The sequence below is a fragment of the Poromitra crassiceps genome (assembly GCF_964638095.1).
Source record: "Poromitra crassiceps genome assembly, chromosome: 20".
Taxonomy (NCBI): Eukaryota; Metazoa; Chordata; class Actinopteri; order Beryciformes; family Melamphaidae; genus Poromitra; species Poromitra crassiceps.
The window spans coordinates 7,219,452-7,245,105 of NC_139637.1; the positions used below are offsets into that span (position 1 = coordinate 7,219,452).

The 25,654-nt window shown below is 44.3% G+C and overlaps 1 protein-coding gene across 1 annotated transcript in view; it reads right to left on the reverse strand.

The window, feature by feature from the left end:
- LOC310794537 (protein NLRC3-like) overlaps positions 1–12,464 on the reverse strand; it is a gene marked incomplete at both ends in the record, with an annotated part of 33,196 nt that extends 20,732 nt beyond the window's left edge. The window contains 6 exons of the mRNA XM_083656507.1: positions 803–976; positions 1,072–1,163; positions 1,338–1,393; positions 1,514–2,829; positions 12,064–12,184; positions 12,440–12,464. Of these exons, the coding sequence (XP_083512633.1) occupies positions 803–976; positions 1,072–1,163; positions 1,338–1,393; positions 1,514–2,829; positions 12,064–12,184; positions 12,440–12,464 (1,784 nt within the window). The remainder of the gene's footprint in view (positions 1–802; positions 977–1,071; positions 1,164–1,337; positions 1,394–1,513; positions 2,830–12,063; positions 12,185–12,439) is intronic.
- Positions 12,465–25,654: the final 13,190 nt, after the last annotated feature.

A 25,654-nucleotide genomic window follows, 5' to 3' on the forward strand; every position in this document is an offset into this window, starting at 1 on the left:
AGCCAGCAACGGGGCACCAAACAAACATCTGTGCTTGTTTGTGTTTGTTGGAGAAGGTTTGATTGGTGTACCATGGGCTTAAGCGATACTGACCTGAGACTCTCCAGTCTACAGTGTGGACTCTCCAGTCCAGCAGAGAGCAGCTTCACACCTGGATCTTCCAAGTCGTTGCTACTCAGGTCCAGCTCTCGCAGACTAGAGGACCGGGAGCTGAGAACTGAGGCCAGAGCTTCACAGCTTATCTTTGACAGCTTACAGCCACTCAACCTGGAGAAGAATTAGCCATGAACAAGAAATTTGAAAATATTTTTTTCTGTATATTGCATTTCATATTGAAGACATCAAGTTATGCATGCACCTACAGAGATTTATTGGAGGCTTTGACCAGCGGCAGCAGCCCCAGGAGAGCCTCCTCTGTGCACGCTGTGTGTTTTCATACGTTTCTCTCGTGATCAGCGCTGATCAACATGTTCAATCCTTTATAGAGGTCTTCACGGGGCTACTCAGATCCTAGGACCTGGGACCCGACCCGAGACCCGTACGGGTCCGGGTCCATATTTATTATGATCAATTAGGGTCCGGGTTGGGTCCGATTCTATCACTATCTATTCTATCGTTATGTGTAATACCCGAGTAGACCTGTGAAGACCTCTATAAAGGATTGAACATGTTGAATCTGATCAAACATCTCCAAACAATTCCAAACGACAGCCAGCAACGGGGCACCAAACAAACATCTGTGCTTGTTTGTGTTTGTTGGAGAAGGTTTGATTGGTGTACCATGGGCTTAAGCGATACTGACCTGAGACTCTCCAGTCTACAGTGTGGACTCTCCAGTCCAGCAGAGAGCAGCTTCACACCTGGATCTTCCAAGTCGTTGCTACTCAGGTCCAGCTCTCGCAGACTAGAGGACTGGGAGCTGAGAACTGAGGCCAGAGCTTCACAGCTTATCTTTGACAGCTTACAGCCACTCAACCTGGAGAAGAATTAGCCATAACCAAGAAATTTGAAAATATTTTTTTCTGTATATTGCATTTCATATTGAAGACATCAAGTTATGCATGCACCTACAGAGATTTATTGGAGGCTTTGACCAGCGGCAGCAGCCCCAGGAGAACCTTGTCTGAAGCAGGGTATTTCTTCAGGTCAAACACATCGAGCTCTTTTTCTGATGACAGTAAGATGAAGACCAGAGCTGACAACCGAGCAGGCCAGAGTCCGGCTGTGGAGAGACTTCCTGAATTTAGGTGATGTTGGATCGCCTTCAATAGAGAACAGTCATTCAGCTCATTCAGACAGTGGAACAGATTGATGGTTTTCTCTGAAGAGGGATTCACCTCGATCTTCTCCCGGATGTACTGGACCGTTTTCTGATTGGTCTTCAAACTACTTCCTGTCTGTGTCAGCAGGCCTTTTAGGAGAGTCTGATTGGTCTCTAGTGAAAGACCCAGGAGGAAGCGGAGGAACAAGTCCAGGTGTCCATTTGGACTCTGTAAGGCCTTGTCCACAGCACTCTGGTAGAGGTGTGTTAGTTTAGATTTGTCTCTTGATAGTGTTGACCACCAGGATGTTGATTGATTTTCTGACAGGAGATTGACACCAGTGTTGATGAAGGACAGAAAGACATAAACTGCAGCCAGAAACTCCTGAATGCTCAGATGGACAAAGCAGAACACAGTGTCCTCGTTCAGCCCACGCTCCTCTTTAAAGATCTGTGTGAACACTCCTGAGTACACTGAGGCTGCTCTGATATCAATGTCACACTTTCTCAGGTCAGCTTCATAGAAGATTAGGTTGCCTCTCTCTAGCTCCTCAAAAGCCAGTTTTCCCAGAGAGAGAATCATCTTCCTTCTCTTTTTATTCCAGATTGGATCTGTTTCAGCACTCCCATGATACTTGACATCCGCCTGTTTGGACTGAACCAGCAGGAAGTGGATGTACATCTCAGTCAGGGTCTTGGGCATGTCTCTTCTCTCTCTGGTTTTCAACACAAGCTCCAGAACTGTAGCAGTGATCCAACAAAACACTGGTATGTGGCACATGATGTGGAGGGTTCGTGAAGTCTTGATGTGGGAGATGATTCTGCTGGCCTGCTCCTTATCTATGAATCTCTTCCTGAAGTACTCATCCTTCTGTGAGTCAGTGAAGCCTCTCACCTCTGTTACCATGTCAATGCACTCAGGAGGGATCTGCTTGGCTGCTGCAGGTCGTGTGGTCATCCAGAGGCGAGCAGCGGGAAGCAGTTTCCCCTTGATAAGGTTTGTCAGCAGCACGTCCACCGAGGTTGACTCTGTAACATCAGTCACAATCCTGTTGTTCTGGAAGTCCAGAGGAAGTCGACACTCATCCACACCGTCAAAGATGAACACAACTTGGAACTTGTCAAATCTGAAGATTCCTTTGGTCTCAGGAAAGAAGTGATGAAGAAGTTCCACCAAGCTGTACTTTTTCCCTTTCAGCAGATTCAGCTCTCGGAAAGTGAATGGAAATGTGAACTGTATATCCTGGTTGGCTTTGTCTTCAGCCCAGTCCAGAGTGAACTTCTGTGTTAAGACTGTTTTCCCAATGCCAGCCACTCCCTTTGTCATCAATGTTCTGGTTGGTTCATCTCTTCCAGGTAAGGGTTTAAAGATGTCTTCACTTTTGATTATTGTTTCCGGTCTCACTGGTTTCCTGGATGCTGCTTCAATCTGTCTCACCTCATGTTCATCATTGACATCTCCACTCCCTCCCTCTGTGAGGTAATGCTCTGTGTAGGTCTGATTCAGAAGTGTTGGGTTTCCTGCTTTAGCAATCCCCTCAAACAGACACTGGAACTTCTCCTTCAGACTGGATTTGTGATTACGTTGGCACACTCCAGCAAGAGTTTCTGAAAGTACAAATTACATCAATCAGTGGATGTTGCTGTAAATATGAGAAGTGTAAATATTAATCTGCAAATGCATACTTTTCCTAACCCCATAGCATCTATTCTGCTCATCACTGGTGGACAAACAGGTCCTGACTGTGTGTGCTACCCAATGTGAAATGCATCTGTGTTGGCATTTGTTCTTAAATAATACTGTGTTCAGCATTATACACCCACATGAATAAATCAATGATTTTAGCTGATGATTCATGAGGATTGTGAATATTATTTTGCAATCTGGAATTGAATCAATCTTTCTTGAGAAATGTCTATATTTAACTAATCATATATCTCCCATTTTCCCACCACTTCCTCCCTCCATCATGTTAAAGCTGTTAAAGCCTCTTACTGCTCTGCAGAGAGTCAGCCAGCTCCTCCTGCTTCATTCTCCTCAGGAAGAGCAGTGTGATGTTTAGAAAAGCCTCCTCCTCCTCCCTCGGACTCTCTAAGCATTCTGGGTACTCTTGGCTCAGAACCAGCTGGACTCTCTTCAGCTCCTTCTTCACAAAAGTGACAATGTTCTCCTCAAGCAGCTGCAACAGAATAACATTTGAATTAAACATTCTGAAAAATAATAATAATACTGTAATAACATCAGATCCACTGGTCTAAATAGTGCAGCTTGAAGACCTCATCAACCAACAATCTTTATTTTACCAGGCAAGAAGTTAGTTAAGAACAAATTCTTATCTACAATAATGACCAGGAAGTAGGCAAAAGACCTCCTGATGGAACAGGGTTTGGGGAGAAATAGTCTCAACGCCAGACCCATGAGTTGTTACGCTGATACACTACGTTACTGCATGCTGCAGATCTCTCTCTGGGTCTGGGACACTCCCTTCAGCCAGCTGGGGATGGAAGTGAACCGTTCACTTGGCCAGTGATTGGCCAGTGGTGGATTCAGTCTCCACCACTCAGTAACGACTTTGCAATCTGCGATCAGACGACACGGGAATAGTGTCCTCTAGAGAGAGCGTGGCGTCAGCGGAGGACCAAAATGTGAGACTCAGTAGCCAATGAACAGCCAGGAATGGGTCTCGCGCTACTTTTGCATGCTAAAATAAAGCTGATAATGTACAATTTGATTCAAGGGGGGAAAACCCTTTCAGAGTACAACACAAACTGTCTATTTTGCTGCAACTCGGCAGTGCTGCTTAATCCAGGACCTTAATTCCTGGAACTCTTGAGAGTAAAAAACTGGTCCATTGGAGTGAATGGCGATGTCGGGACTCTTCTATCTACATGGCTCTGCACGGGAGGCGCAGCCCATTTTTCAAACCGCTCTCTCATTGGTCCTATGACCTGTCACTCATTCAATTTCAACCCGCCTAGACTCGCCCTCAAACCCCAGCAGTGGCTGTGAAGTGGCACAGACTCATTTGTGTAGTATGCGGAGCACAGCAATTCAACGTAATATTTGAGTCTTGGGAGAGACTAGAGGAGAAACAACAACAACAACAACAGACCAGAGTAGTTGTTTTGTAATTCAGTAGCTGCAGTAAAATGTGTTGTACATTTACACACCATAAATATGGAGTCTACGTCTGTTTGAAGCTCCTGGACAGACTGACCACTGGAAACCTCTGACCTCTCCTGGTGGACTCTGGAGAACACATGAAGTATTAGGTCATATAATGTCACACACACACACACGCAAAAACACACACACACACGCAAAAACACACACACACACACACACACACACACACACACACACACACACACACACACACACACACACACACACACACACAGTGAAATCCACTGTAAATTAGGGATGCACGATATGGATTTTTTTCAGCCGATACGATAACCGATAAATATACGCTTCTCCTGGCCAATAACGGATACAATAACCGATAATTATTTCACATCTTTGTATTTTAAGAAATAAGTTCTTAACCTGTATTTTATGCACACCTGGGGTGACAAAAGACAGATGTGTTGAGCAAAGATGGATGATTCAAAAGACTATTCCATAGCTCTGACCTAACCAAATCTAACTGACATCACTACTGTGAACACAAAACAAAGAGCACTTCTGATATTATATATATGACTGTTTTAGTAAAGTATCATTGGAGGCCCCATTTGCATTGGGGCCAGTTCTATTGAAGTTAATGGGGAAGACATGGAAAGATGAAAGATGAAAGAAAAGACACTATGTGATGTTGACAGATTTTTTTAATGTAATGTGTGTGTTTGTTTTCCTTATTATTGGTCTCCAAACAGATGATGGCTCTGTCCAGTTCTGCATACAGCTACCCTACTTAACCTTGTCTGTAAGCACTTAGAAGGCAGTGGGAACCACGCCAGGCTGCTCTTTGTAGACTTTTCTTCAGCGTTCAATACGATCCAGCCTCACATTTTGGTTGAGAAACTTGTACGCCTTTTTTGTTTAGACGCGGGTCTTGTTGGATGGATTCTAGACTTTCTTACAAATAGATCACAACAAGTAAGAGTAAACGGAACTCTGTCCAGCTTCTTAACATCCTCGACCGGCTCACCACAGGGTTGTGTCTTGTCTGCCTTCTTGTATATTCTGTATACAAATGACTGTTTTAGTCGTCATGCCGACAGATTCATCATCAAGTACGCTGATGATTCCATCATTGTCAGCTTGCTTGATGAGGATGAGTATTAGGCGTGTTTATGCCCAAAAGTATTGTGGAGGTGTGGTAATGCCTGTGGCATGTGGTCTCCTACCTAAAGTAATCTAATGTTACACCACAGACCTGTATGGTCGAGAATTATGTAGCCTAATAAAACCATGACAAACAAATTCTCATTTTTAAAACAAGGTGTGTTTTTTCTGGAATGCAGGCTATAGTTGAAACTCAACGTGGCATTCCGAGGAGAGAAGAGTGTGTGCAGGCGCGAGGAGAGTGACATCCATGCCGTGAGTAAATGTATCCAAGCAAGGACTTCCTGCACTGCACGGAGATGTAGAGACTGTCTGCGCTCAGGCGTACGTCTGCATTTGCGGTAAGACCAGCTATTTCCTGGCGTTAAAATTGAGAGCACCCAAGGCGATTTCTTATTTCTTATAGGTGTTATTGTAAGTCGCTTTGGATAAAAGCGTCAAATGACGTAATGTAATGTAATGTAATGCGATTTTTTCTAACACATTGCGCTGTAACGCCTATTTTGGAACGGGCAACTCCCAAACCTCTCTTTGTGCTCGGCACATACCGACGGTATCTTCCCCACAGCGCTAAATGACACTTGCGCGAGACACATGATAGCGTAGAGGCCCACCGACACGCCCGGGCCACGCCTACACCTGTGTCATCACATCGCAAAACTGGACGGTGGAGGCAGACAATAGCTTAAAGGAGAACTAACCTCCAAAACACTTTTTTTCAGCTTTTAACCAATATATATGACTTTGGGGGTGATGTGTGAAGAATTCTGGTCAGAATTTCCACATTTGACACCAAACTGTTGCCATTTTACCATTTGTATCATTTTTCAGCAGCATATCTGGCATAAGCGCCCTCTTAGGGTCCAACACTGCTTTTTTTTTTTTTCTCAAATGAATGGGAGATTTGGTACAACCTGACGTCAGGTTGTCCCCAAAGACTATGGGATTTCAAGATAATTACTCCCCTACCCCCTCTGTACCCTTTCGGCTCCTCAGAACTCCAAGCCTATTCTTATTGAAGTTTGCTCTTAAAATACTGAACCAAACGTTGTCAAAGTTGGCACATGTCTTAATTATAGTTAGTTTCCCGCTGAATGTGTCACTACTTTATTAATATCTTACCTGAATAAGCTCGAATGATGATGTATATATTATCAGTCCGAGTTGGAAGCAGCTGTCTCCAGCCCAGCCAGGCGGGAGAGAGTCCTACTGTAAACCTCATGCACTAGCTCCAAGCTCCGCGGGCGCGCGCAGCAGAGCAGAGCTCTCTGTGCTCTGAGAGTAGAGAGAGCAGTCTGATATTTCCGCAAACAAATATGGTCGCAGTTTAGCGCACATGTAAAATATAACGCTATACTACGACGTGACAACGTGACAAAGCTTCTCTAAACACATCGGCTACTATCATTTCCCTGCATCCCTCCTACTGAGATTATATCGGTAATGATTTTGGACAGACTGAATGCGCGGAGGAGAAGGAGAGATCTGCAGCTCTGCCCTGAGTAGCCCTGACGGTACGTGCACATCTACAATGGCAAATTCGCTTTTCCGCTGTGTCGCAGCGTTTTGTGGGCGTGCAAACCAGCTTCCAGCTTGGAGCTGTAGCCTGTAGAAACGTTGTACACAGGAGGGTGCGGGGAGGAAATGTGTAAGAAGAGCTGTCATTGGGTAGCTTCAACGAAAGGTCCCGCCCTAGTCCCGCCCCGCGAGCGTGAAGCCGCTCGGAGACAAGCCGCCTCTAGTCTGCGACAGTGAAACGCTGTGGGCGGTTCCAGCGGCAGGGGGCGCGAGGTAAATGGACCAATCAGACACGGAAATAGAGCAAGACAGCCTATCAAGATGCAGCGTCAAAGCGGCTTTTTCAGCAGGCAAGCCGCCGTGCCATTGTAGATGTGCACGTACCGTGAGAGACACTCGCCTCGCTCCGACTACTGTGCCCGTCTGTGAAAAGCGTCCTGTCCAGTCGCACCTTCGCAAACAGATGCGGGATTCCCTCAATCCTGTACCCAATCTCAGACTGTATTCTCTAAATCGCACACCAGCTATTTCTGTCTGTTTGTTTGTTGCTCCGTGAGGTTACAAGCGCCCCATGCATGCAACAGGCTGTTTCGCCAGCCTGGGTCTGGCAGGAGGGAGGAGGCGCAGGCAGCCTGCACTGCGCTGAGAGGAAAAAACTTTTGCACAACTTTTAACAACAATCACGAAAAGCCCCCAAACTAAAATGAAAAAGGGACTATATGGCAACTTGGACGAGGGAATGACGTAGAGAAATCTCGCATTGTGTTACCCCAGAACGGGGGGTTTGTCGTATTGTGCGGTGTGCTGCTGTAACGAGCCCATGCCACTTTGCTCTCGTAACGTAGTTCAACACACTGCCATAGAGTTACATGCAGAAAAATAATTAAATTTCTAGTTCGCCACTGAATTACCAAATTGATATAACTTTCAACCATTTTGAGCAAAGCTCTTTCCATACAGGCCACCAGCGTTGGCTAATTGTTGATATTTATACAGATATGGCCCCTCTCAAATAAATTATTTTTGAGGCAATAGGCAAACTGTAATGGCGTCGATTTCCGAAAAAAAATCTGGACTTCAACACAGCCAAAGAGTCCAGTATAGACAAGAGCATATGTCATTTCTTGGTTTTTTCCATAGGTATTTTCAAATCACTGTTCTAATACATATCTAGGGGGTTAGTCCCCCTTTAAGACGCTGGGAAGATAGCAATAAGAGGCGCGCAAACGCAGCGTAAAGGCAGCGCAAACGATAGTGCTGTACAACGATAGGGCCCTAAGGGTCTGATCTATATGTATTTTTACCCTGTATATATACTTGATGGTTATGTAAACATATTTGTCTACTGTGTGTCTGTTGTTGTGCATCTGTGGCTTTTATGTAACTTTTATGTATCTTTTCTGGAGTCATGTGACTATCACATGACGGGTGTATTTAAACATGGCGTCTTTGTAACAATCTTTATGTCTGAGGAAGAGCAGTAGCTCGAAACGTCAATGTTGAATGGCTAAATAAAAAGGTAATTGGAGCTCCAGTGTTTCACTTTGTACTGTTTTTTGCTTCCTGCACCTGCTTTACGTTTTTTGGATGTGCGCGACTGCCTCCAATACTTTTTGGTTTAACGTAATGCCAGCTCAGATGTTTCCCCTCAATAGTGCAATAGTGTTGTTATCAGGGCTGTCAGCGTTAATGCGTTAATCGCGATGCGATTAAGGGCCGACGTAACGCGTTATTTATTTTTAATCGTGTTAATCGCCTGCTGCTATTTTGTCCCTTCGTCGCACCCGTACTTGTAGTCAAGCTGGTCGCAGCCGTTTCCTGTCTCCTGCCTGTGCAGGCATGGAGGATAAAGACAGCAATATGCTTCTAAATGGCTCGTTTTACTTTAAAAAACTCCCAAATGGCACAGTGGACAAGTCAACAGTAGTTTGCACCTTGTGTAAAACGGAATTAAAATATCACCGAAGTACATCGAGTTTGAACTATCACCTAAAAGCTAAGCATACCGGAGCAGCTAGCGGCCAGCTAGCAGCCAAATAGCTAGCGCGAGACTCATCACTCATTCCTTCTTCAGAGTCTCGGATGCGCGGGTCCTCTAACCACTGGGAGGTCGGCTCCAATGGCTTCACGCGATATACACGTTATCAATACACAGTTTCCAATACCGAGCCATTATTCACATGGAAGTGCCAAAGTTTTTAGCTCAGACACACCCTTCTTCGGCTGTGTCATTTTGGGTTTCGACTGTTCCACAGCGCCGCCGCCGGAAGTATCGGTTCTGGAGCGTGTACTGCACTGTTTACAATTGTGCATTTATTTTCTATTCAATATATATTTTGTAGACATTGTTACCTCCTGTCTACATTGCACTTCTATTTGATTGAAAATAAATCTAAAATTCAAGATCACAAAGTACATTTATTTGCATTCATTTGATTCCCAATCACGACACACTGGTAAGAATTATTAATATCTAATTAAAAATGCTTTGAAATGCAAAATAATGGCATTTTAAATATGCGATACAAAGATGCGATTAATCGCGATTAACTAGATTAATCGCGATTAAGAAAATTAATCGTTTGACAGACCTAGTTGTTATCATCTGAAACTGTGGAACAGCCACACTGCCGGCAGCCATGTTTGGCTCTAGTGCGCCTGGGACCAGGTGCAGCTGTGACGTCACGAGCTCATGCAAAATGGCCATATTGGATGATAATGTATCGGTCCGTTAAATATGGTGCATTCCTACTGTAAATGCTGCTATGATTATTGGATGTGATGTTTTGAGAGAAGAAACTAAATCAATAGAGTATCATGACTTCTTTCCTCTGTTCAGTAGAATCAAATAAACTCATCTGTTTTCAGTTCTTACCTTTGCTCAGTAGGCTGCTGTCCATCTTTGAAATTCATAGGACGATCCATAGACCAGTTACTCTTCATGGACACACAGCTGGGTACAGGTGAGTCTGCTCTCTCCTGCTGGATCCTGCTAAGGATTGATAAAACAGGGTGGTGGCAGTAAACATGTTAGAGAAGCAGGGTTTTGACCAGTAGGTGGCCAGTTTGAATCCCAGTACCAACTTTCAAAGTCAGAGTGAATGATTCTTTCTCCACCCTGTGCAACTACCACCACTCGACCTTGAGCAAAGATCTCAACCCCCAGACGGATCTGGTAGCTGCTCAGTGACCACCAGGGGGCTAGGTCAGGGTTTGACCAAGGGGCAAGCCCACCACCTTTCCCCTGAAGATGTGGAAGTCTTTGTTTAAGCTGTAATTCCTCGAATGGCCACTTGAGGCAGGACTCAGAAGTCCCGTCGTTCCTGTTAAAATGCCCCAACAGTAATTAAACATCTTTACAGCCTGGAATGAAACACGGTTTTGGTCTATATAGCTAATTTCACCTTTTCATAACAACTGTAGGGGGGTCAATTTTTGCACAACTCAGCCGTTTACATTTAATAAAGGTTTAAAGTTATGCATAATTATGGGCGTGGCCCGGTTGAGTGACAGGCGGCCATACTGCCACGGATAGAGCTTTATCGTTAGTTGTTTTCTGAGCTCTGGTCGTGTTTGTGGTGTTGCCGGCTTTTTGTCCATTTGATCCTGCAGCTGTAGCCTTGTCTCCTGCATACAAAACCAGTGTCTGACACATTTTAATCTCATCTGTTTTGGAGTCTGGTCCATCTGGTTATGCCAGCGAGCTAATCCAGCTCACGAAGCAGAGACGCAGACCGCATTGACCGGCTGCACTCCTGTGTTAGTTAGCGATAATAACAATACGACGTCCAGTCGGATATTTTCAAAATAAAACAATTCTGCACAAGTATAAAGCACACAGAAACTACAGTATAAAGACAAAGCTGTTGTGAAATGTCTATTTAATCCTCTTTTTTTATTTTCTTATGTCATCCTCATCATCATTTTATGTGAAGCACTTTGAACTGCATATGTGTATGAAATGTGCTATACAAATAAACTTGACTTGACTTGCTATGTCTGTTCAGTAGAATCAAATAATAAACTTGTCTGTTTTCAGTTCTTACCTTTGCTCAGTAGACTGCTGTCCATCTTTGAAATTCATAGGAAGACCCATAGAAAAGTCACTCTTCATGGACACACAGCTGGGTACAGGGGAGTCTGCTCTCTTCTGCTGGATCCTGCTAAGGATTGATAAAACAGGGTGGTGGCAGTGAACATGTTAGAGAAGCAGGGTTTTGACCAGTAGGTTGCCGGTTTGAATCCCAGTAACAACTTTGAAAGTCAGGGTGAATATGTAACTCTTTCTCCACCCTGTGAAACTACCAACAACTAGACCTTGAGCAAAGATCTCAACCCCCAGACTGTTCTGTTAGCTGCTCAGTCACCAACAGCAGAAGGCTGTTGTTATACTGAGCAGCTCTGGTATGAATATATGTAACTATGGATGTGAGGCAGAGCAATGCTGCAAAAGAAAATATGTTCAGCAAAGTTTCAAGTTTCAATACTTTATTGCCATTCAACATCGTTGATAGGAATTTGGTTTAGTGAGCTCAATCACAGAACACAGCAAAACAAAACATGAAGACATACAATTCCCCTCACACACTGTACGATGCACACATTCCGACAAAAAAAAAAGAGATAAAAGTGACAAAAATGCATAAAGTACAAAATACAATTTTACCAAAGTAAAACAACACTCCCACAGGGAGGTTACAGAACCACGACCAGCTGTGGTAAGTTAAGATAATATACGTTAAAATTAAGTGCTGTCACACAGAATATCTGTCTGTGTCAGACTTGAATAGAGCCTGCAGCACATTAAGAGTTGAGAGCACGGACAGCCTCGGGGTAGGTGCTGTTACAAAACCTAGCTGTTCTGCTTTTGATACTTCTCAACCTTTTAAAAGAAGGAAGAAAATTAAAAAGATAATTGGCAGGGTGAGAAGGGTCCCTGAGAATATTTTGTCCCTTTTTCTTGAGTCTGTTGGAGTAGATCTCAGTAAGGGACGGGAGCTCCTGTCCTATGATTTTGGAGGCCGTACGCACTGTTCTGTTCAGGCGTTTCCTATCCTGAGCCGAGCTGTTTCCGTACCAGACGGTTATTCCAAAAGTGAGGATGCTCTCAATACCTGCACGGTAAAATTGCATCATTCCCTCACGAGAAATGGAAAACTTTTTCAACTGTCTTAAAAAGAAGAGCCTCTGTTGTGCCTTCTTCAGCACTTTTGTCGTGTTGACCTCCCACTTTAAAGTGGAGGAGACGGTGAAAACCCTTCTGGAATCTGGATAGTTAATTGTAATAAAATAATAAACTAAATCAACAGAGTATCATGACTTCTTTCCTCTGTTAGAATCAAATAAACTTATCTGCTTTCCGTTCTTACCTTTGCTCAGTAGACTGCTGTCCATCTTTGAAATTCATAGGAAGACCCATAGAAAAGTCACTCTTCATGGACACACAGCTGGGTACAGGGGAGTCTGCTCTCTTCTGCTGGATCCTGCTAAGGATTGATGAAACAGGGTGGTGGCAGTGAACATGTTAGAGAAGCAGGGTTTTGACCAGTAGGTTGCCAGTTTGAATCCCAGTACCAACTTTCAAAGTCAGAGTGAATAATTCTTTCTCCACCCTGTGCAACTACCACCACTTGACCTTGAGCAAAGATCTCAACCCCCAGACGGATCTGGTAGCTGCTCAGTGACCACCAGGGGGCTAGCTCAGGGTTTGACCAAGGGGCAAGCCCACCACCTTTCCCCTGAAGATGCGGAAGTCTTTGTTTAAGCTGTAATTCCTCGAATGGCCACTTGAGGCAGGACTCAGAAGTCCTGTCGTTCCTGTTAAAATGCCCCAACAGTAATTAAACATCTTTACAGCCTGGACCGAAACACGGTTTTGGTCTATATAGCTAATTTCACCTTTTCATAACAACTGAAGGGGGGTCAATTTTTGCATAACTCAGCCGTTTACATTTAATAAAGGTTTAAAATTATGCATAATTAAGGGCGTGGCCCGGTTGAGTGACAGGCGGCCACTGCCACTGGATAGTGCTTTATGGTTAGTTGTTGTCTGAGCTCTGGTCGTGTTTGTGGTGTTGCAGTCTTTTTGTTCATTTGATCCTGCAGCTGTAGCCTTGTCTCCTGCATACAAAACCAGTGTCTGACACATTTTAATCTCATCTGTTTTGTAGTCTGGTCCGTCTGGTTATGCCAGCGAGCTAATCCAGCTCACGAAGCAGAGACGCAGACCGCACTGACCGGCTGCACTCCTGTGTTAGTTAGCGATAATAACAATACGACGTCCAGTCGGATATTTTCAAAATAAAACGATTCTGCACAAGTATAAAGCACACAGCCATTGAAAACGTTTTCTTTTGCTATTTCCCTCCCTTTCTGGGGGAGAGATTGACAGCACGCTGTGGCACACACACTCAGTCATAGCGTGATCAGTGTGAATCTATTTTTGACAACTCAGAAGTCAGCGCCAGACAGCGGCCGGCACACCCCCCCCCCCCCCCCCCCACCCCACCCCAATTTCAAAAACTCTGCGAATTTCGCCAAAAGGTGACAAGTTTGCACCCCTGCTTACCTTTGCTCAGTAGACTGCTGTCCATCTTTGAAATTCATAGGAAGACCCATAGAAAAGTCACTCTTCATGGACACACAGCTGGGTACAGGGGAGTCTGCTCTCTTCTGCTGGATCCTGCTAAGGATTGATAAAACAGGGTGGTGGCAGTGAACATGTTAGAGAAGCAGGGTTTTGACCAGTAGGTTGCCGGTTTGAATCCCAGTAACAACTTTGAAAGTCAGGGTGAATATGTAACTCTTTCTCCACCCTGTGAAACTACCAACAACTAGACCTTGAGCAAAGATCTCAACCCCCAGACTGTTCTGTTAGCTGCTCAGTCACCAACAGCAGAAGGCTGTTGTTATACTGAGCAGCTCTGGTATGAATATATGTAACTATGGATGTGAGGCAGAGCAATGCTGCAAAAGAAAATATGTTCAGCAAAACCCTTCTGGAATCTGGATAGTTAATTGTAATAAAATAATAAACTAAATCAACAGAGTATCATGACTTCTTTCCTCTGTTAGAATCAAATAAACTTATCTGCTTTCCGTTCTTACCTTTGCTCAGTAGACTGCTGTCCATCTTTGAAATTCATAGGAAGACCCATAGAAAAGTCACTCTTCATGGACACACAGCTGGGTACAGGGGAGTCTGCTCTCTTCTGCTGGATCCTGCTAAGGATTGATCAAACAGGGTGGTGGCAGTAAACATGTTAGAGAAGCAGGGTTTTGACCAGTAGGTTGCCAGTTTGAATCCCAGTACCAACTTTCAAAGTCAGAGTGAATAATTCTTTCTCCACCCTGTGCAACTACCACCACTTGACCTTGAGCAAAGATCTCAACCCCCAGACGGATCTGGTAGCTGCTCAGTGACCACCAGGGGGCTAGCTCAGGGTTTGACCAAGGGGCAAGCCCACCACCTTTCCCCTGAAGATGCGGAAGTCTTTGTTTAAGCTGTAATTCCTCGAATGGCCACTTGAGGCAGGACTCAGAAGTCCTGTCGTTCCTGTTAAAATGCCCCAACAGTAATTAAACATCTTTACAGCCTGGACCGAAACACGGTTTTGGTCTATATAGCTAATTTCACCTTTTCATAACAACTGAAGGGGGGTCAATTTTTGCATAACTCAGCCGTTTACATTTAATAAAGGTTTAAAATTATGCATAATTAAGGGCGTGGCCCGGTTGAGTGACAGGCGGCCACTGCCACTGGATAGTGCTTTATGGTTAGTTGTTGTCTGAGCTCTGGTCGTGTTTGTGGTGTTGCAGTCTTTTTGTTCATTTGATCCTGCAGCTGTAGCCTTGTCTCCTGCATACAAAACCAGTGTCTGACACATTTTAATCTCATCTGTTTTGTAGTCTGGTCCGTCTGGTTATGCCAGCGAGCTAATCCAGCTCACGAAGCAGAGACGCAGACCGCACTGACCGGCTGCACTCCTGTGTTAGTTAGCGATAATAACAATACGACGTCCAGTCGGATATTTTCAAAATAAAACGATTCTGCACAAGTATAAAGCACACAGCCATTGAAAACGTTTTCTTTTGCTATTTCCCTCCCTTTCTGGGGGAGAGATTGACAGCACGCTGTGGCACACACACTCAGTCATAGCGTGATCAGTGTGAATCTATTTTTGACAACTCAGAAGTCAGCGCCAGACAGCGGCCGGCACATCCCCCCCCCCCCCCACCCCAATTTCAAAAACTCTGCGAATTTCGCCAAAAGGTGACAAGTTTGCACCCCTGCTTACCTTTGCTCAGTAGACTGCTGTCCATCTTTGAAATTCATAGGAAGACCCATAGAAAAGTCACTCTTCATGGACACACAGCTGGGTACAGGGGAGTCTGCTCTTTTCTGCTGGATCCTGCTAAGGATTGATCAAACAGGGTGGTGGCAGTGAACATGTTAGAGAAGCAGGGTTTTCTCCACCCTGTGAAACTACCAACAATTAGACCTTGAGCAAAGATCTCAACCCCCAGACTGTTCTGGTAGCTGCTCAGTGACCAACAGCAGAAGGCTGTTGTTGTACTGAGCAGCTCTGGTATGAATATATGTAACTATGGATGTGAGGCAGAGCAATGCTGCAAAAGAAAATATGTTAAAGTCCCTGGAAACCAAAATCCACAAAAACCTTCTAACTATTAAATTTAGGGTCTTATGTGAGTAATTGTGTGCCTCTGAAAAGAGAGAGAATTACTTTCAACCCTAACCCCAAAAATTGACACTTTTCTACAAGGTCTGGATTTCCATTTCCTCATTGAAGAGAGCGGAGCGCGCGGTGCTAAAATGCATGATCTTATCACGTCATAAGATTGAATCAAATCACACACACGCATGCACGCACGCGCACACACACACACTGACACACACACAGTAGCGCTGTGCACTCGCAGCGCAGCGGGGAGTGTGTTCGCCGAGCAACGCGCGAACACACCCACACACACACACACACACACACACACTCCATCTCTCTTTCCTTCTCTCTCTCTCTCCTTCTCTCTCTCTCGCTCTCCGTTAACGGAGAGAGAGGTCTCCTCCGAGCAGTCTCCTCCGAGAGAGAGAGGAAAAGACCTGCTGCAGACGGGACACGCCTACACAGTCTGCGGGAGAAAATACACTCTAAAATGTAATTGATTCTCATGACTTTTGCCATGACTGTCAAACCTAAATTTATATACTTTGCGACGTTCATCATCGTTCAAATTTGGCTGGTGGCTTATTAACATACTGTAGGTTCCTGTGATGTGATGAACTCAAAATGCTAAATAATAAAAAGATATTTCTGGTTTCCAGGGACTTTAAGCAAAACCCTTCTGGAATCTGGATAGTTAATTGTAATAAAAGAAGAAACTAAATCAACAGAGTATCATGACTTCTTTCCTCTGTTCAGTAGAATCAAATAAACTCATCTGCTTTATGTTCTTACCTTTGCTCAGTAGACTGCTGTCCATGTTTGAAGTGAAGAGGAGGATCCATAGACCAGTCACTCTTCATGGACACACAGCTGGGTACAGGGGAGTCTGCTCTCTTCTGCTGGACTGGCCTTCAACACAACAGAGACAGACAGAGCTTTGACTCTGGATAATGAAGGGTTAATGATGTCACTGCTGAGCTGTAATGATGTCACTGCTGAGCTGTAATGATGTGACTGCTGAGCTGTAATGATGTCACTGCTGAGCTGTAATTATGTCACTGCTGAGCTGTAATGATGTCACTGTTGAGCTGTAATGATGTCACTGCTGAGCTGTAATGATGTCACTGCTGAGCTGTAATGATGTCACTGCTAAGCTGTAATGATGTCACCGCTGCTGTAATGATGTCACTGCAGAGCTGTAATGATGTCAATGCTAAGCTGTAATGATGTCACTGTTGAGATGTAATGTCAGTGCTGAGCTGTAATTATGTCACTGGTGAGATGTAATGATGTCACTGCTGAGCTGTAATGATGTCACTGTTGAGCTGTAATGATGTCACTGCTGAGCTGTAATGATGTCACTGCTGAGTTGTAATGATGTCACTGCTAAGCTGTAATGATGTCATTGCTAAGCTGTAATGATGTCACTGCTGAGCTGTAATGATGTCACTGCTAAGCTGTAATGATGTCACTGTTGAGATGTAATGATGTCACTGCTGTGCTGTAATGATGTCACTGCTGAGCTGTAATGATGTCACTGCTGAGCTGTGAGATAGAGAACAGTTATCTCATCTTACCTCCTAGCTTTGGTCCGGCTGTCATGTTCCTCAGACAGAGAGAGCCCCTCCTCTCTCTCCTCACACTGACTCATAGTGGAGCCAACAACACCTTCACACAAACACACCAACATGCTGTTAGCTGCACTCAGTCATTACTACAAGCTGTTATTACAGGATACATTTACAAAAACATACACAGCTAACTTCAACTAGCTAATTTCATTGGTAAAATAGCTGTTGAATTCAACATATTGGTATAATCAGAGCGAAATATAAACACATATTGCATAATTGCACCGCAAATTAGGTAAACAAACACTTTGATGATGTCAACTCGGACAAACTGGAGATCTGAAATGATACCCGAATTTCTGACATGTAATTCCGACCTCGACAAGCGTTCAAATCATTTTTTACAGGTCAGAGCTAATTTTTCCAGTGTTCCAAGTTGTCTTGAATGCGGTATTAGACTCGGGGGATTGGCAGCCATCTTGGATTTGAGGTCAAACCTGACTTCCCTCCACATCTGAAAATAAACCTTATGGTAGGATATTCACTCACTATGTGAGAAATCTCATGCTTTTCTCAAAAAGTGCACAACTGTTATGAGCACATTTGAACATTAGACCCATGGGATCAGCGGCCATCTTGGATTTGAGGTCAAATCTCACTTCCCTTCCCTCCACATCTGAAAATAAGCATTATGGTATTCAATAACTATGTGAGAAATGTCATGCTTCTCTAAAAAACAAAACAGTGCAAAATTATTGTGGTTATCCACTGTACTATTTTTATTAACCTTCAACTACCAACCAACTCTTTTTTGTGGCAATTTCATCTCCATATTTGCAACAGTCAAATGTTTAGCCGAACATCGATTACATCTCAGCCTGTCCCGGAGGAGGGTCCCCAGTTGGGCTCTATGTTTGGCCTCTAAGCTGCATCGGCCCTCACAAGGTTCCTCCTCTCCTTTAAGGTGAGGCAATCCAGGGGCTATACATTCACAGGTGGAAAGGTTTTCTTGTGGCCGTGGGGTTGTGGGGTTGTGGGGTTGTGGGGGTTGTGGGGTAGTGGGGGTTGTGGGGTTGTGGGGTTGTGGGGTTGTGGGGTTGTGGGGTTGTGGGGGTTGTGGGGTTGTGGGGTTGTGGGGGTTGTGGGGTTGTGGGGGTTGGGGGGTTGTGGGGTTGTGGGGGTTGTGGGGTTGTGGGGGTTGTGAGGTTGTGGGGTTGGGGGGTTGTGGGGTTGTGGGGTTGTGGGGGTTGTGGGGTTGGGGGGTTGTGGGGTTGTGGGGTTGTGGGGTTGTGGGGGTTGTGAGGTTGTGGGGGTTGTGGGGGTTGTGGGGGTTGTGGGGTTGTGGGGTTGGGGGGTTGTGGGGTTGTGGGGGTTGTGAGGTTGTGGGGGTTGTGGGGTTGTGGGGTTGTGGGGGTTGTGGGGTTGTGGGGTTGGGGGGTTGTGGGGTTGTGGGGTTGTGGGGGTTGAGGGGTTGGGGGGGTATTTCTCTGCCTGGGCTCCACTTCTCATATCTTTGTGTTGAGGGGGAGTGGGGACTGGGGTAGTCGGTGCCGGGGTAGCTCAGAGTGGTTTAGGTTAGGCTGCAGATTAGCCGTGATCGTATAGTGTTCAGGCTAAGATTAGACTAGATTAGAGTAGGTCAGGACAGGGCAGACTAGGCGGTAGATTAGTTAGATTTCTTCTGTGCTAGTTAGTTCTGGTTAAGGTTAGACTAGTCAGAATGTCTACAGCTGACTGATTGAGTAGCAGCTGTGCCAAAGGGCGATAATCCAGTACTATCGTTTGTCGTCTATTCAGTGGCATCATAACGCCAGGTAATTATAATATATGATAATACGATAATTGGAGTACCAAATTTTAATTTTGCTTAATATATGACCCATATTGTGATATACATTATGTTTCTAAACTGACCCCTGTGACTATTCGTGATACTGATTTCAACCATATCGCCCAGCCCCAGACAGTATACCCTGTCCATAATATACCCTGTCTATTCTGCTCTCTCACAGCTGTATTTATCTAGAGCCCTTTTCCCACATGCGTACCGGAAAATTACCTGTAAGTCAATATCGGACATTTACCTGAATTTCCCTTCACACCTTAGCGTGCGCATATGGGAATCTAGTCGTCAAATAGCCGGTATGTTGGGGGGCGGGGGAGGGGGGAGCTTATTTGGGGGGTCGGCAAAACTTCACTCAGCCCTCCTCGCAGCAGCCTGACACAGGACAGACACAGCGAGAATGGCAGAGGCTTGCAAGGCAAGCTGCCCAACGCTTGTAGCCTATGTATGTCGAGAAAGCAAATGCACAAGCGAAATGTGGAAGTAGTTTGCTTTGATGTGCGCGAATGATTAGATGATGCACTTTGAAGAAGTTGGGATCCGTGTCTGAGAGAAATAGTTGCTGGTTCGATGTTTATCCGTTCACCTGCGTCGTGTTGAAGCACTTTTTACAGACTGGCTTCGTTTGATGTGTCCGGGGTTGCCTTCGGAAATCAGCAAGCTGACATAGGCTACTGCTCTTATTAGGCTATCACAAGATCATTTCGCCAGTTTGCTTTAATGTGCGCGAATGATTAGATTATGCCCGCTGGAACATTAAGCAACGTGTGTAGGCTACACTTCGCCCATGATTGAAGGACCGCTGTCGCGGAAAATGACTGGACCCGTTTCCACTTGCGTCCCCTTAAGAGCATACCGCTCTTCTGACTTGCTCGAAACTGGTGAAATGTCGGGGACGACGGGGTCGCGCTTATACCGGCACAGCGCCTTTCCCACTTGCAGGCATTAGACCACGTTCCGGTCATTTTGCGGTACAAAGCGCATGTGGGAAAAGGGCTTAGGTGTTTGCAAGTGTAGGAATTTAGCCAGGGGCCACACACACACACACACACACACACACACACACACACACAGATGCACGCGCACGCACGCACGCACGCACACGCACACGCACACACACACACACACACAGGGCAAAAATGCCCCCAAGAAATCTCAGATTAATTCCCCTAAAAAACATGATCATGAGGCAAAAATTGCCCCCAATATTTTTATAATTGTATTTTCATTCAATAGATTTAAATCCCATCTGTATCACACTCAGCACCTGCAAGCTGGATGCCAGAAGACAACGATGAAGAACACACACACAAACAGCGCTGTTGTTCACACTACACTTTAGCAACTTTATGCACTAATTACTATTTTTAAAGTGCCCCCAAAATGTTGTTAAAGCCCCCAATTTTTAGACCGTGAGGGCAAAAGTTGCCCCCAATATATTTCTTTAGAGAGAGAGAAGACAGACGCTGCTTATTCTCCTCTGTCAGTTCTGGGTGTGTTCATGTGATATGAGGGTGTGGCCTCATAACTCATAACTTCGTGTCTAGTCTAGTCTGACATCATAATGGTCTACCTGAAAGAGTACTACTGTCTGTCCACTAGATGGAGACATTAACCACATCATCTACAGTGAAGTAAACTACAGAGCAGCACACAATAATGCATGGAGGAGTAATTTAGATGTTATATCATTATATTATATACTATATGTAGATGATTTGATAATCGCATGTCATGTTTGTCTACTGTGGGCCACCGTAGTGTTTACATGCTAAGCCTATCAGCGTGCCTCTAGCCCGGTGTGTGTCTGAGTACCGGTAGCGTGTAGCCAGTTCGATATCACATGCCAATGTATCTGCACGCAACTCTCGCTATTAAAACTAGTAATCAGTTCACAGTGTGATCCTTGACTCACACACCACACATGAAGAAGAGTTTACATGGTGTCAGAATAGGTACGAACTCATCGCCTGTGTGAGTATTTTTTTCGCCTGACAACCTGTTTATTTTTGCCGGGGAGAGACGAGACGATAGTCAGACAACATGGCGGACGGCTTTTGCAGACTGGACCCCGTTGTTTTTGATGAAAACGTTGCAGAAAGCTGGCAAAACTTCGAGACGGAATATGATATTTTTGTTGCAGCAGCACATTACTTACTTTTAAAAATAGACTAAAGACTTTTATGTTTACCGTCGCTTTTAACTGCTGACAGCTACTATGCAAACCCAATGAGTCCTCTATAAGTTTTAGCTCTTTCTGCAACTGCAGCCTGTTGCTTATTGCACTTTTTATACTCTTTTTTTTTTAAGTTTTGTTGTGATGCTTTTAAATGTCCATTTTACTCTCTTCTTTTCTTTTCTTTTCCTGTCAACCATTTTATGTGAAGCACTTTGAATTGCCTCTGTGTATGAAATGTGCTATACAAATAAACTTGACTTGACTTGACTTGACATTATGACAAGCCTGCGAAGACAAAGGCTTATATACTCCTTAACCTCACTGGACCAGAAGCAGTTGAGCGGGAGTGTTCATTTGTTTATGCAGCGGAGGTGCGTGCACCCGGGGACGGCGGAGCAGTGCTTGCCCGTGCGGAGTCCAGGGAGGACCCGGAGTGTTTGAAGAGGAAGTTTAGACAGATCTGCAATCCCCAAAGCAACAGGACAATGGAAAGACACAAATTCCACTCGAGAAACCAGAAGCAAGGTGAGAGTATCGAGTCATTTTTCAGTGATCTGAAGATGAAAGCAAAAAGGTGCCACTTTGGAGATTTGACTGACGAGCTAATCTGTGACCGGATTGTGTGTGGCATTATTAGTGACTCTTTAAGAAAATCTCTGCTGAGAGATAGTGAACTAACACTTGCCAAAGCAATCTCACTCTGTCGAATCCATGAGATGACAGAAGAAAATAGCAAGACGCTAGCCACACAAGCCACCAGTGTCGATGCAGTGAGGCCATTTCAAGGCAGAAAGCACCAGTCAAAACCACAGCCATTCTCCCAGGCCATCACAAGATGCAACAACTGTGGAGTTAGTCATGCTGCTAAGCGGGAAAAGTGTCCAGCTTTCGGACAACAGTGTCATCATTGCAACAAGCTAAACCACTACAAGAGCTGCTGCAAGTCTAAACCACGCAGCCACAGCAGTACAAACAGAAAGCCTTACAGACAGTCTGTGCATGAAGTGACAGTGGAGCAGCCCACATATGAAGATGAAACGTTTTATGTGGACGGTGTCGAGGTCGATAACTGTGTTGACTGTGTCAATTCATATGCAAATGAGAAGGACGAAGGATTCGTCACAATACATATAAATGGCAGGTCAACAGAAATGAAAGTGGACACAGGAGCAAAATGCAACGTTATGTCTAGGGATGCACCGATATGAAAATTTTGGCCGATGCCGATAACCGATATTAACATTGCTGTTATGGCCGATAACCGATATTTACCGATGTCGATATGATCTGTATAAAAACACATTTCTATGATAATAAAAAAAATTACATACTGAAAAACACATGTAAACACTGAATTTGAAAAAGTAATGCATTTCTTTATTTCAAAAACATTTGTAAAAGCCCATAAATCATAGATTTACTGCATTATTTCATCTCAATGTGAAGAATTTGGCTGATACGATAACCGATATTAACATTGCAACATCGGACCGATACCGATATGTTAAAAAATGACTAACATCGGCCGATACCGATATGATTGCCGATATATCGTGCATCCCTAGTTATGTCACAAGAGACGTTCAAACATGTGGCTGACGGCGAGCAGCTTGTAAAGCAGAGGAAAGCTACAAACCTCGTTGCTTTATGGTGGAACCAGAATTGAAACACACCACACATGAAGAAGAGTTTACACTATATAATTCAATGACGAGTGAGAATAGACCCTTTTCACGTGGGCCATTTTGTGTGAAAAAGGCAGAATAAACACAGGTGCAAGCAAAACACTAATGAGGGTTTCCAAATTCCAAATCAAAAGTTTGAAACCCTCATTAGTGTTTTGCTTGCACCTGTGTTTACCCTGCCTTTTCGACACAAAATGGGCCCCGTGAGAAGGGTCTATGAGAGTGCATCTAGAATCTGTCTGACGTCACAGTCTGCAATATCAAAATGGTGTCTGACTGAAGAGCGACATGTGACAAGAAGTTCTTCCATTTTACTATAGCAAGAGATGATATATATAGCCTCAACGCATTGAGGCTAACTGACAGCAAACTCACAGGAGTCCATCAACAGTCACTTCAGACTGAGCTTGAACCACAATCAACTAGTTTCCTTTGAAAATTTTGTATACCTATATTTTGGGGGAATTTGAGCGCGCGCGCATTGTTCTAATTGTGTTCACTGTAATGCTATGATCAGATGTGAGTTTCCACACTGGAAAAAAGTTTTTTTTTCTTTTTTTCTCAAGAGTAGGATTTATTAAAAACCAACATTTTGTTGTCTATCTTTTAGAGAGAGAGAGAGAGAGAGAGAGAGAGAGAGAGAGAGAGAGAGAGAGAGAGAGAGAGAGAGAGAGAGAGAGAGAGAGAGAGAAGACAGACTGCTTATTCTCCTCTGTCAGTTCTAGGTGTGTTCATTTGATAGTCTAAATAAGCAAATAGGCTAACAGTTTTAACAGTGTTAACAGTCTCATTAAAGAGTCAAGTTAGAGTAAAAGTGTCAGTAAAGTACTGTTACAATAGCCTACCTTCAGCTGGAGAAGAGAGAGAGAGAGAGAGAGAGAGAGAGAGAGAGAGAGAGAGAGAGAGAGAGAGAGAGAGAGAGAGACGGTTGTGACAGGAAAAGGATATGGGACACAACCACAAGCTTAGGCTCCGCCCTCTGCACATCTTGTACATCAGACACTATAGCCTTAACCTTGCTTGCAAGATGAATAACCTCGCGAGATCAAAAGAGATTCTCTCGACGTTTAGTGAAATGTGGAGCTAAACCGTCCATCTGGCAGCGTCAGGTTAACATAGCCTAGGCCAGTGGTTCTCAAATGGGGGTCCGGGGACCCCCAGGGGTCCGTGGCACTTTGCCAGGGGGTCCACGAAAGGTTTTCAGGGAAAAAGAAAAAAAAAATATATTTTTTTGCAAAAGCTTCATAGTTCAACAAAAATATTTTATGCTTTAAATTTAAAATGGTTCATGGATTAAATTCTAATCTAACAAACCTATCAATTTAAAAGTCAAGCACGTTACTATGGAAACAATTAAGCTTAGCCCAAAATCACAAATCAGAATGGGGGGGTCCCCAGTATATTTTCTATCTTGTAAGGGGTCCTTCGCTGAAAAACATTTGAGAACCTCTGGCCTAGGCTACTGTACAGATATCTTCAACTCCTTTTATCCTATTTTTAAACTTTTGTCACCTAGCCTATGTACATATTTGTTTGCAAGACCGAAATGTTTACATATCTCTCTATTATAACAGGCTAACATTATAGTTTATATTATTGTTATTATTGTTACTATTATAGTTTTGTCTTCAAAACCGTTTACAGTTTTCTGATATACTACTGATGTTCTAATGATACAAAGCTGGTTGAAAATGGGCAGAGTGTTCCTTTAATATCTCAAAAACTATAGTGGGCATAGTGGGTAGGCTATATTAATGCATGGTCAGTGCATGGTCAGTGTCACCGGATCACTTAGTGTGTGGTCGGTCAGGTGGTCAGTGTGGTCTGTCACGTGGTCCGTCAGTGTTCCTTCTTGTCTTAATGCATGGTCAGTGTACAGACGCACTGACCATGGTCCGGACCACTTGATGTGTCATATAGAGATTATAGAGATTGGAAACATCTTGATAGATAACATTATTACATTCCCTCAAATAAGTCGTCAAACGACTGTTATTTCTTTGTGACAAGCAACTTTTTTTCACAGAGTTTGATGAGGAAATGCGGCGAGCACGAGCGCCGCCCGCAGGCAGACCCTCGGCCAAGTAGACTACATTACCCAGCTGCATCAGTCACGTTCCTTGGACCTTGCACCCATAATCATTTGACAGCCAGGCTTCAAAAATAAGGTGGATAAAAAGTACAAATGTAAAAAAAAAGACATTCATGAGTGAAACAACAACAACAACACTGGCAGGTGTTGGACGGCAGGCGGACAGGAGAGGCATCGCCGCCCTCGGGGATACCAATCAACCAGCCAGACAACCAACCAACCAACCACACAGCAAGCCAGTCAGCCAATCAGTAGGTCAGTCAGGCGGGCAGAGAGTCAGACAAAACCCAAAACAAAGATGGCCACCACCACAGGAAGCCACGTTTTGGAACGGTTTGGTGTTTTTTGATTGAGTTAGCGGGACAAGAAGGAAGGAGCAAGAGACACAGAGGGACAAGTGTTACCAAAGGTTACCATGGTTCACCAAACGTTACCAAGGGTTACCATTCATTACCAATATGTTTACCAACAATTACCATGGCTTACCATTGATAGCCAAGGATTACCATGGTTACAGAGTGACAACATTAAGA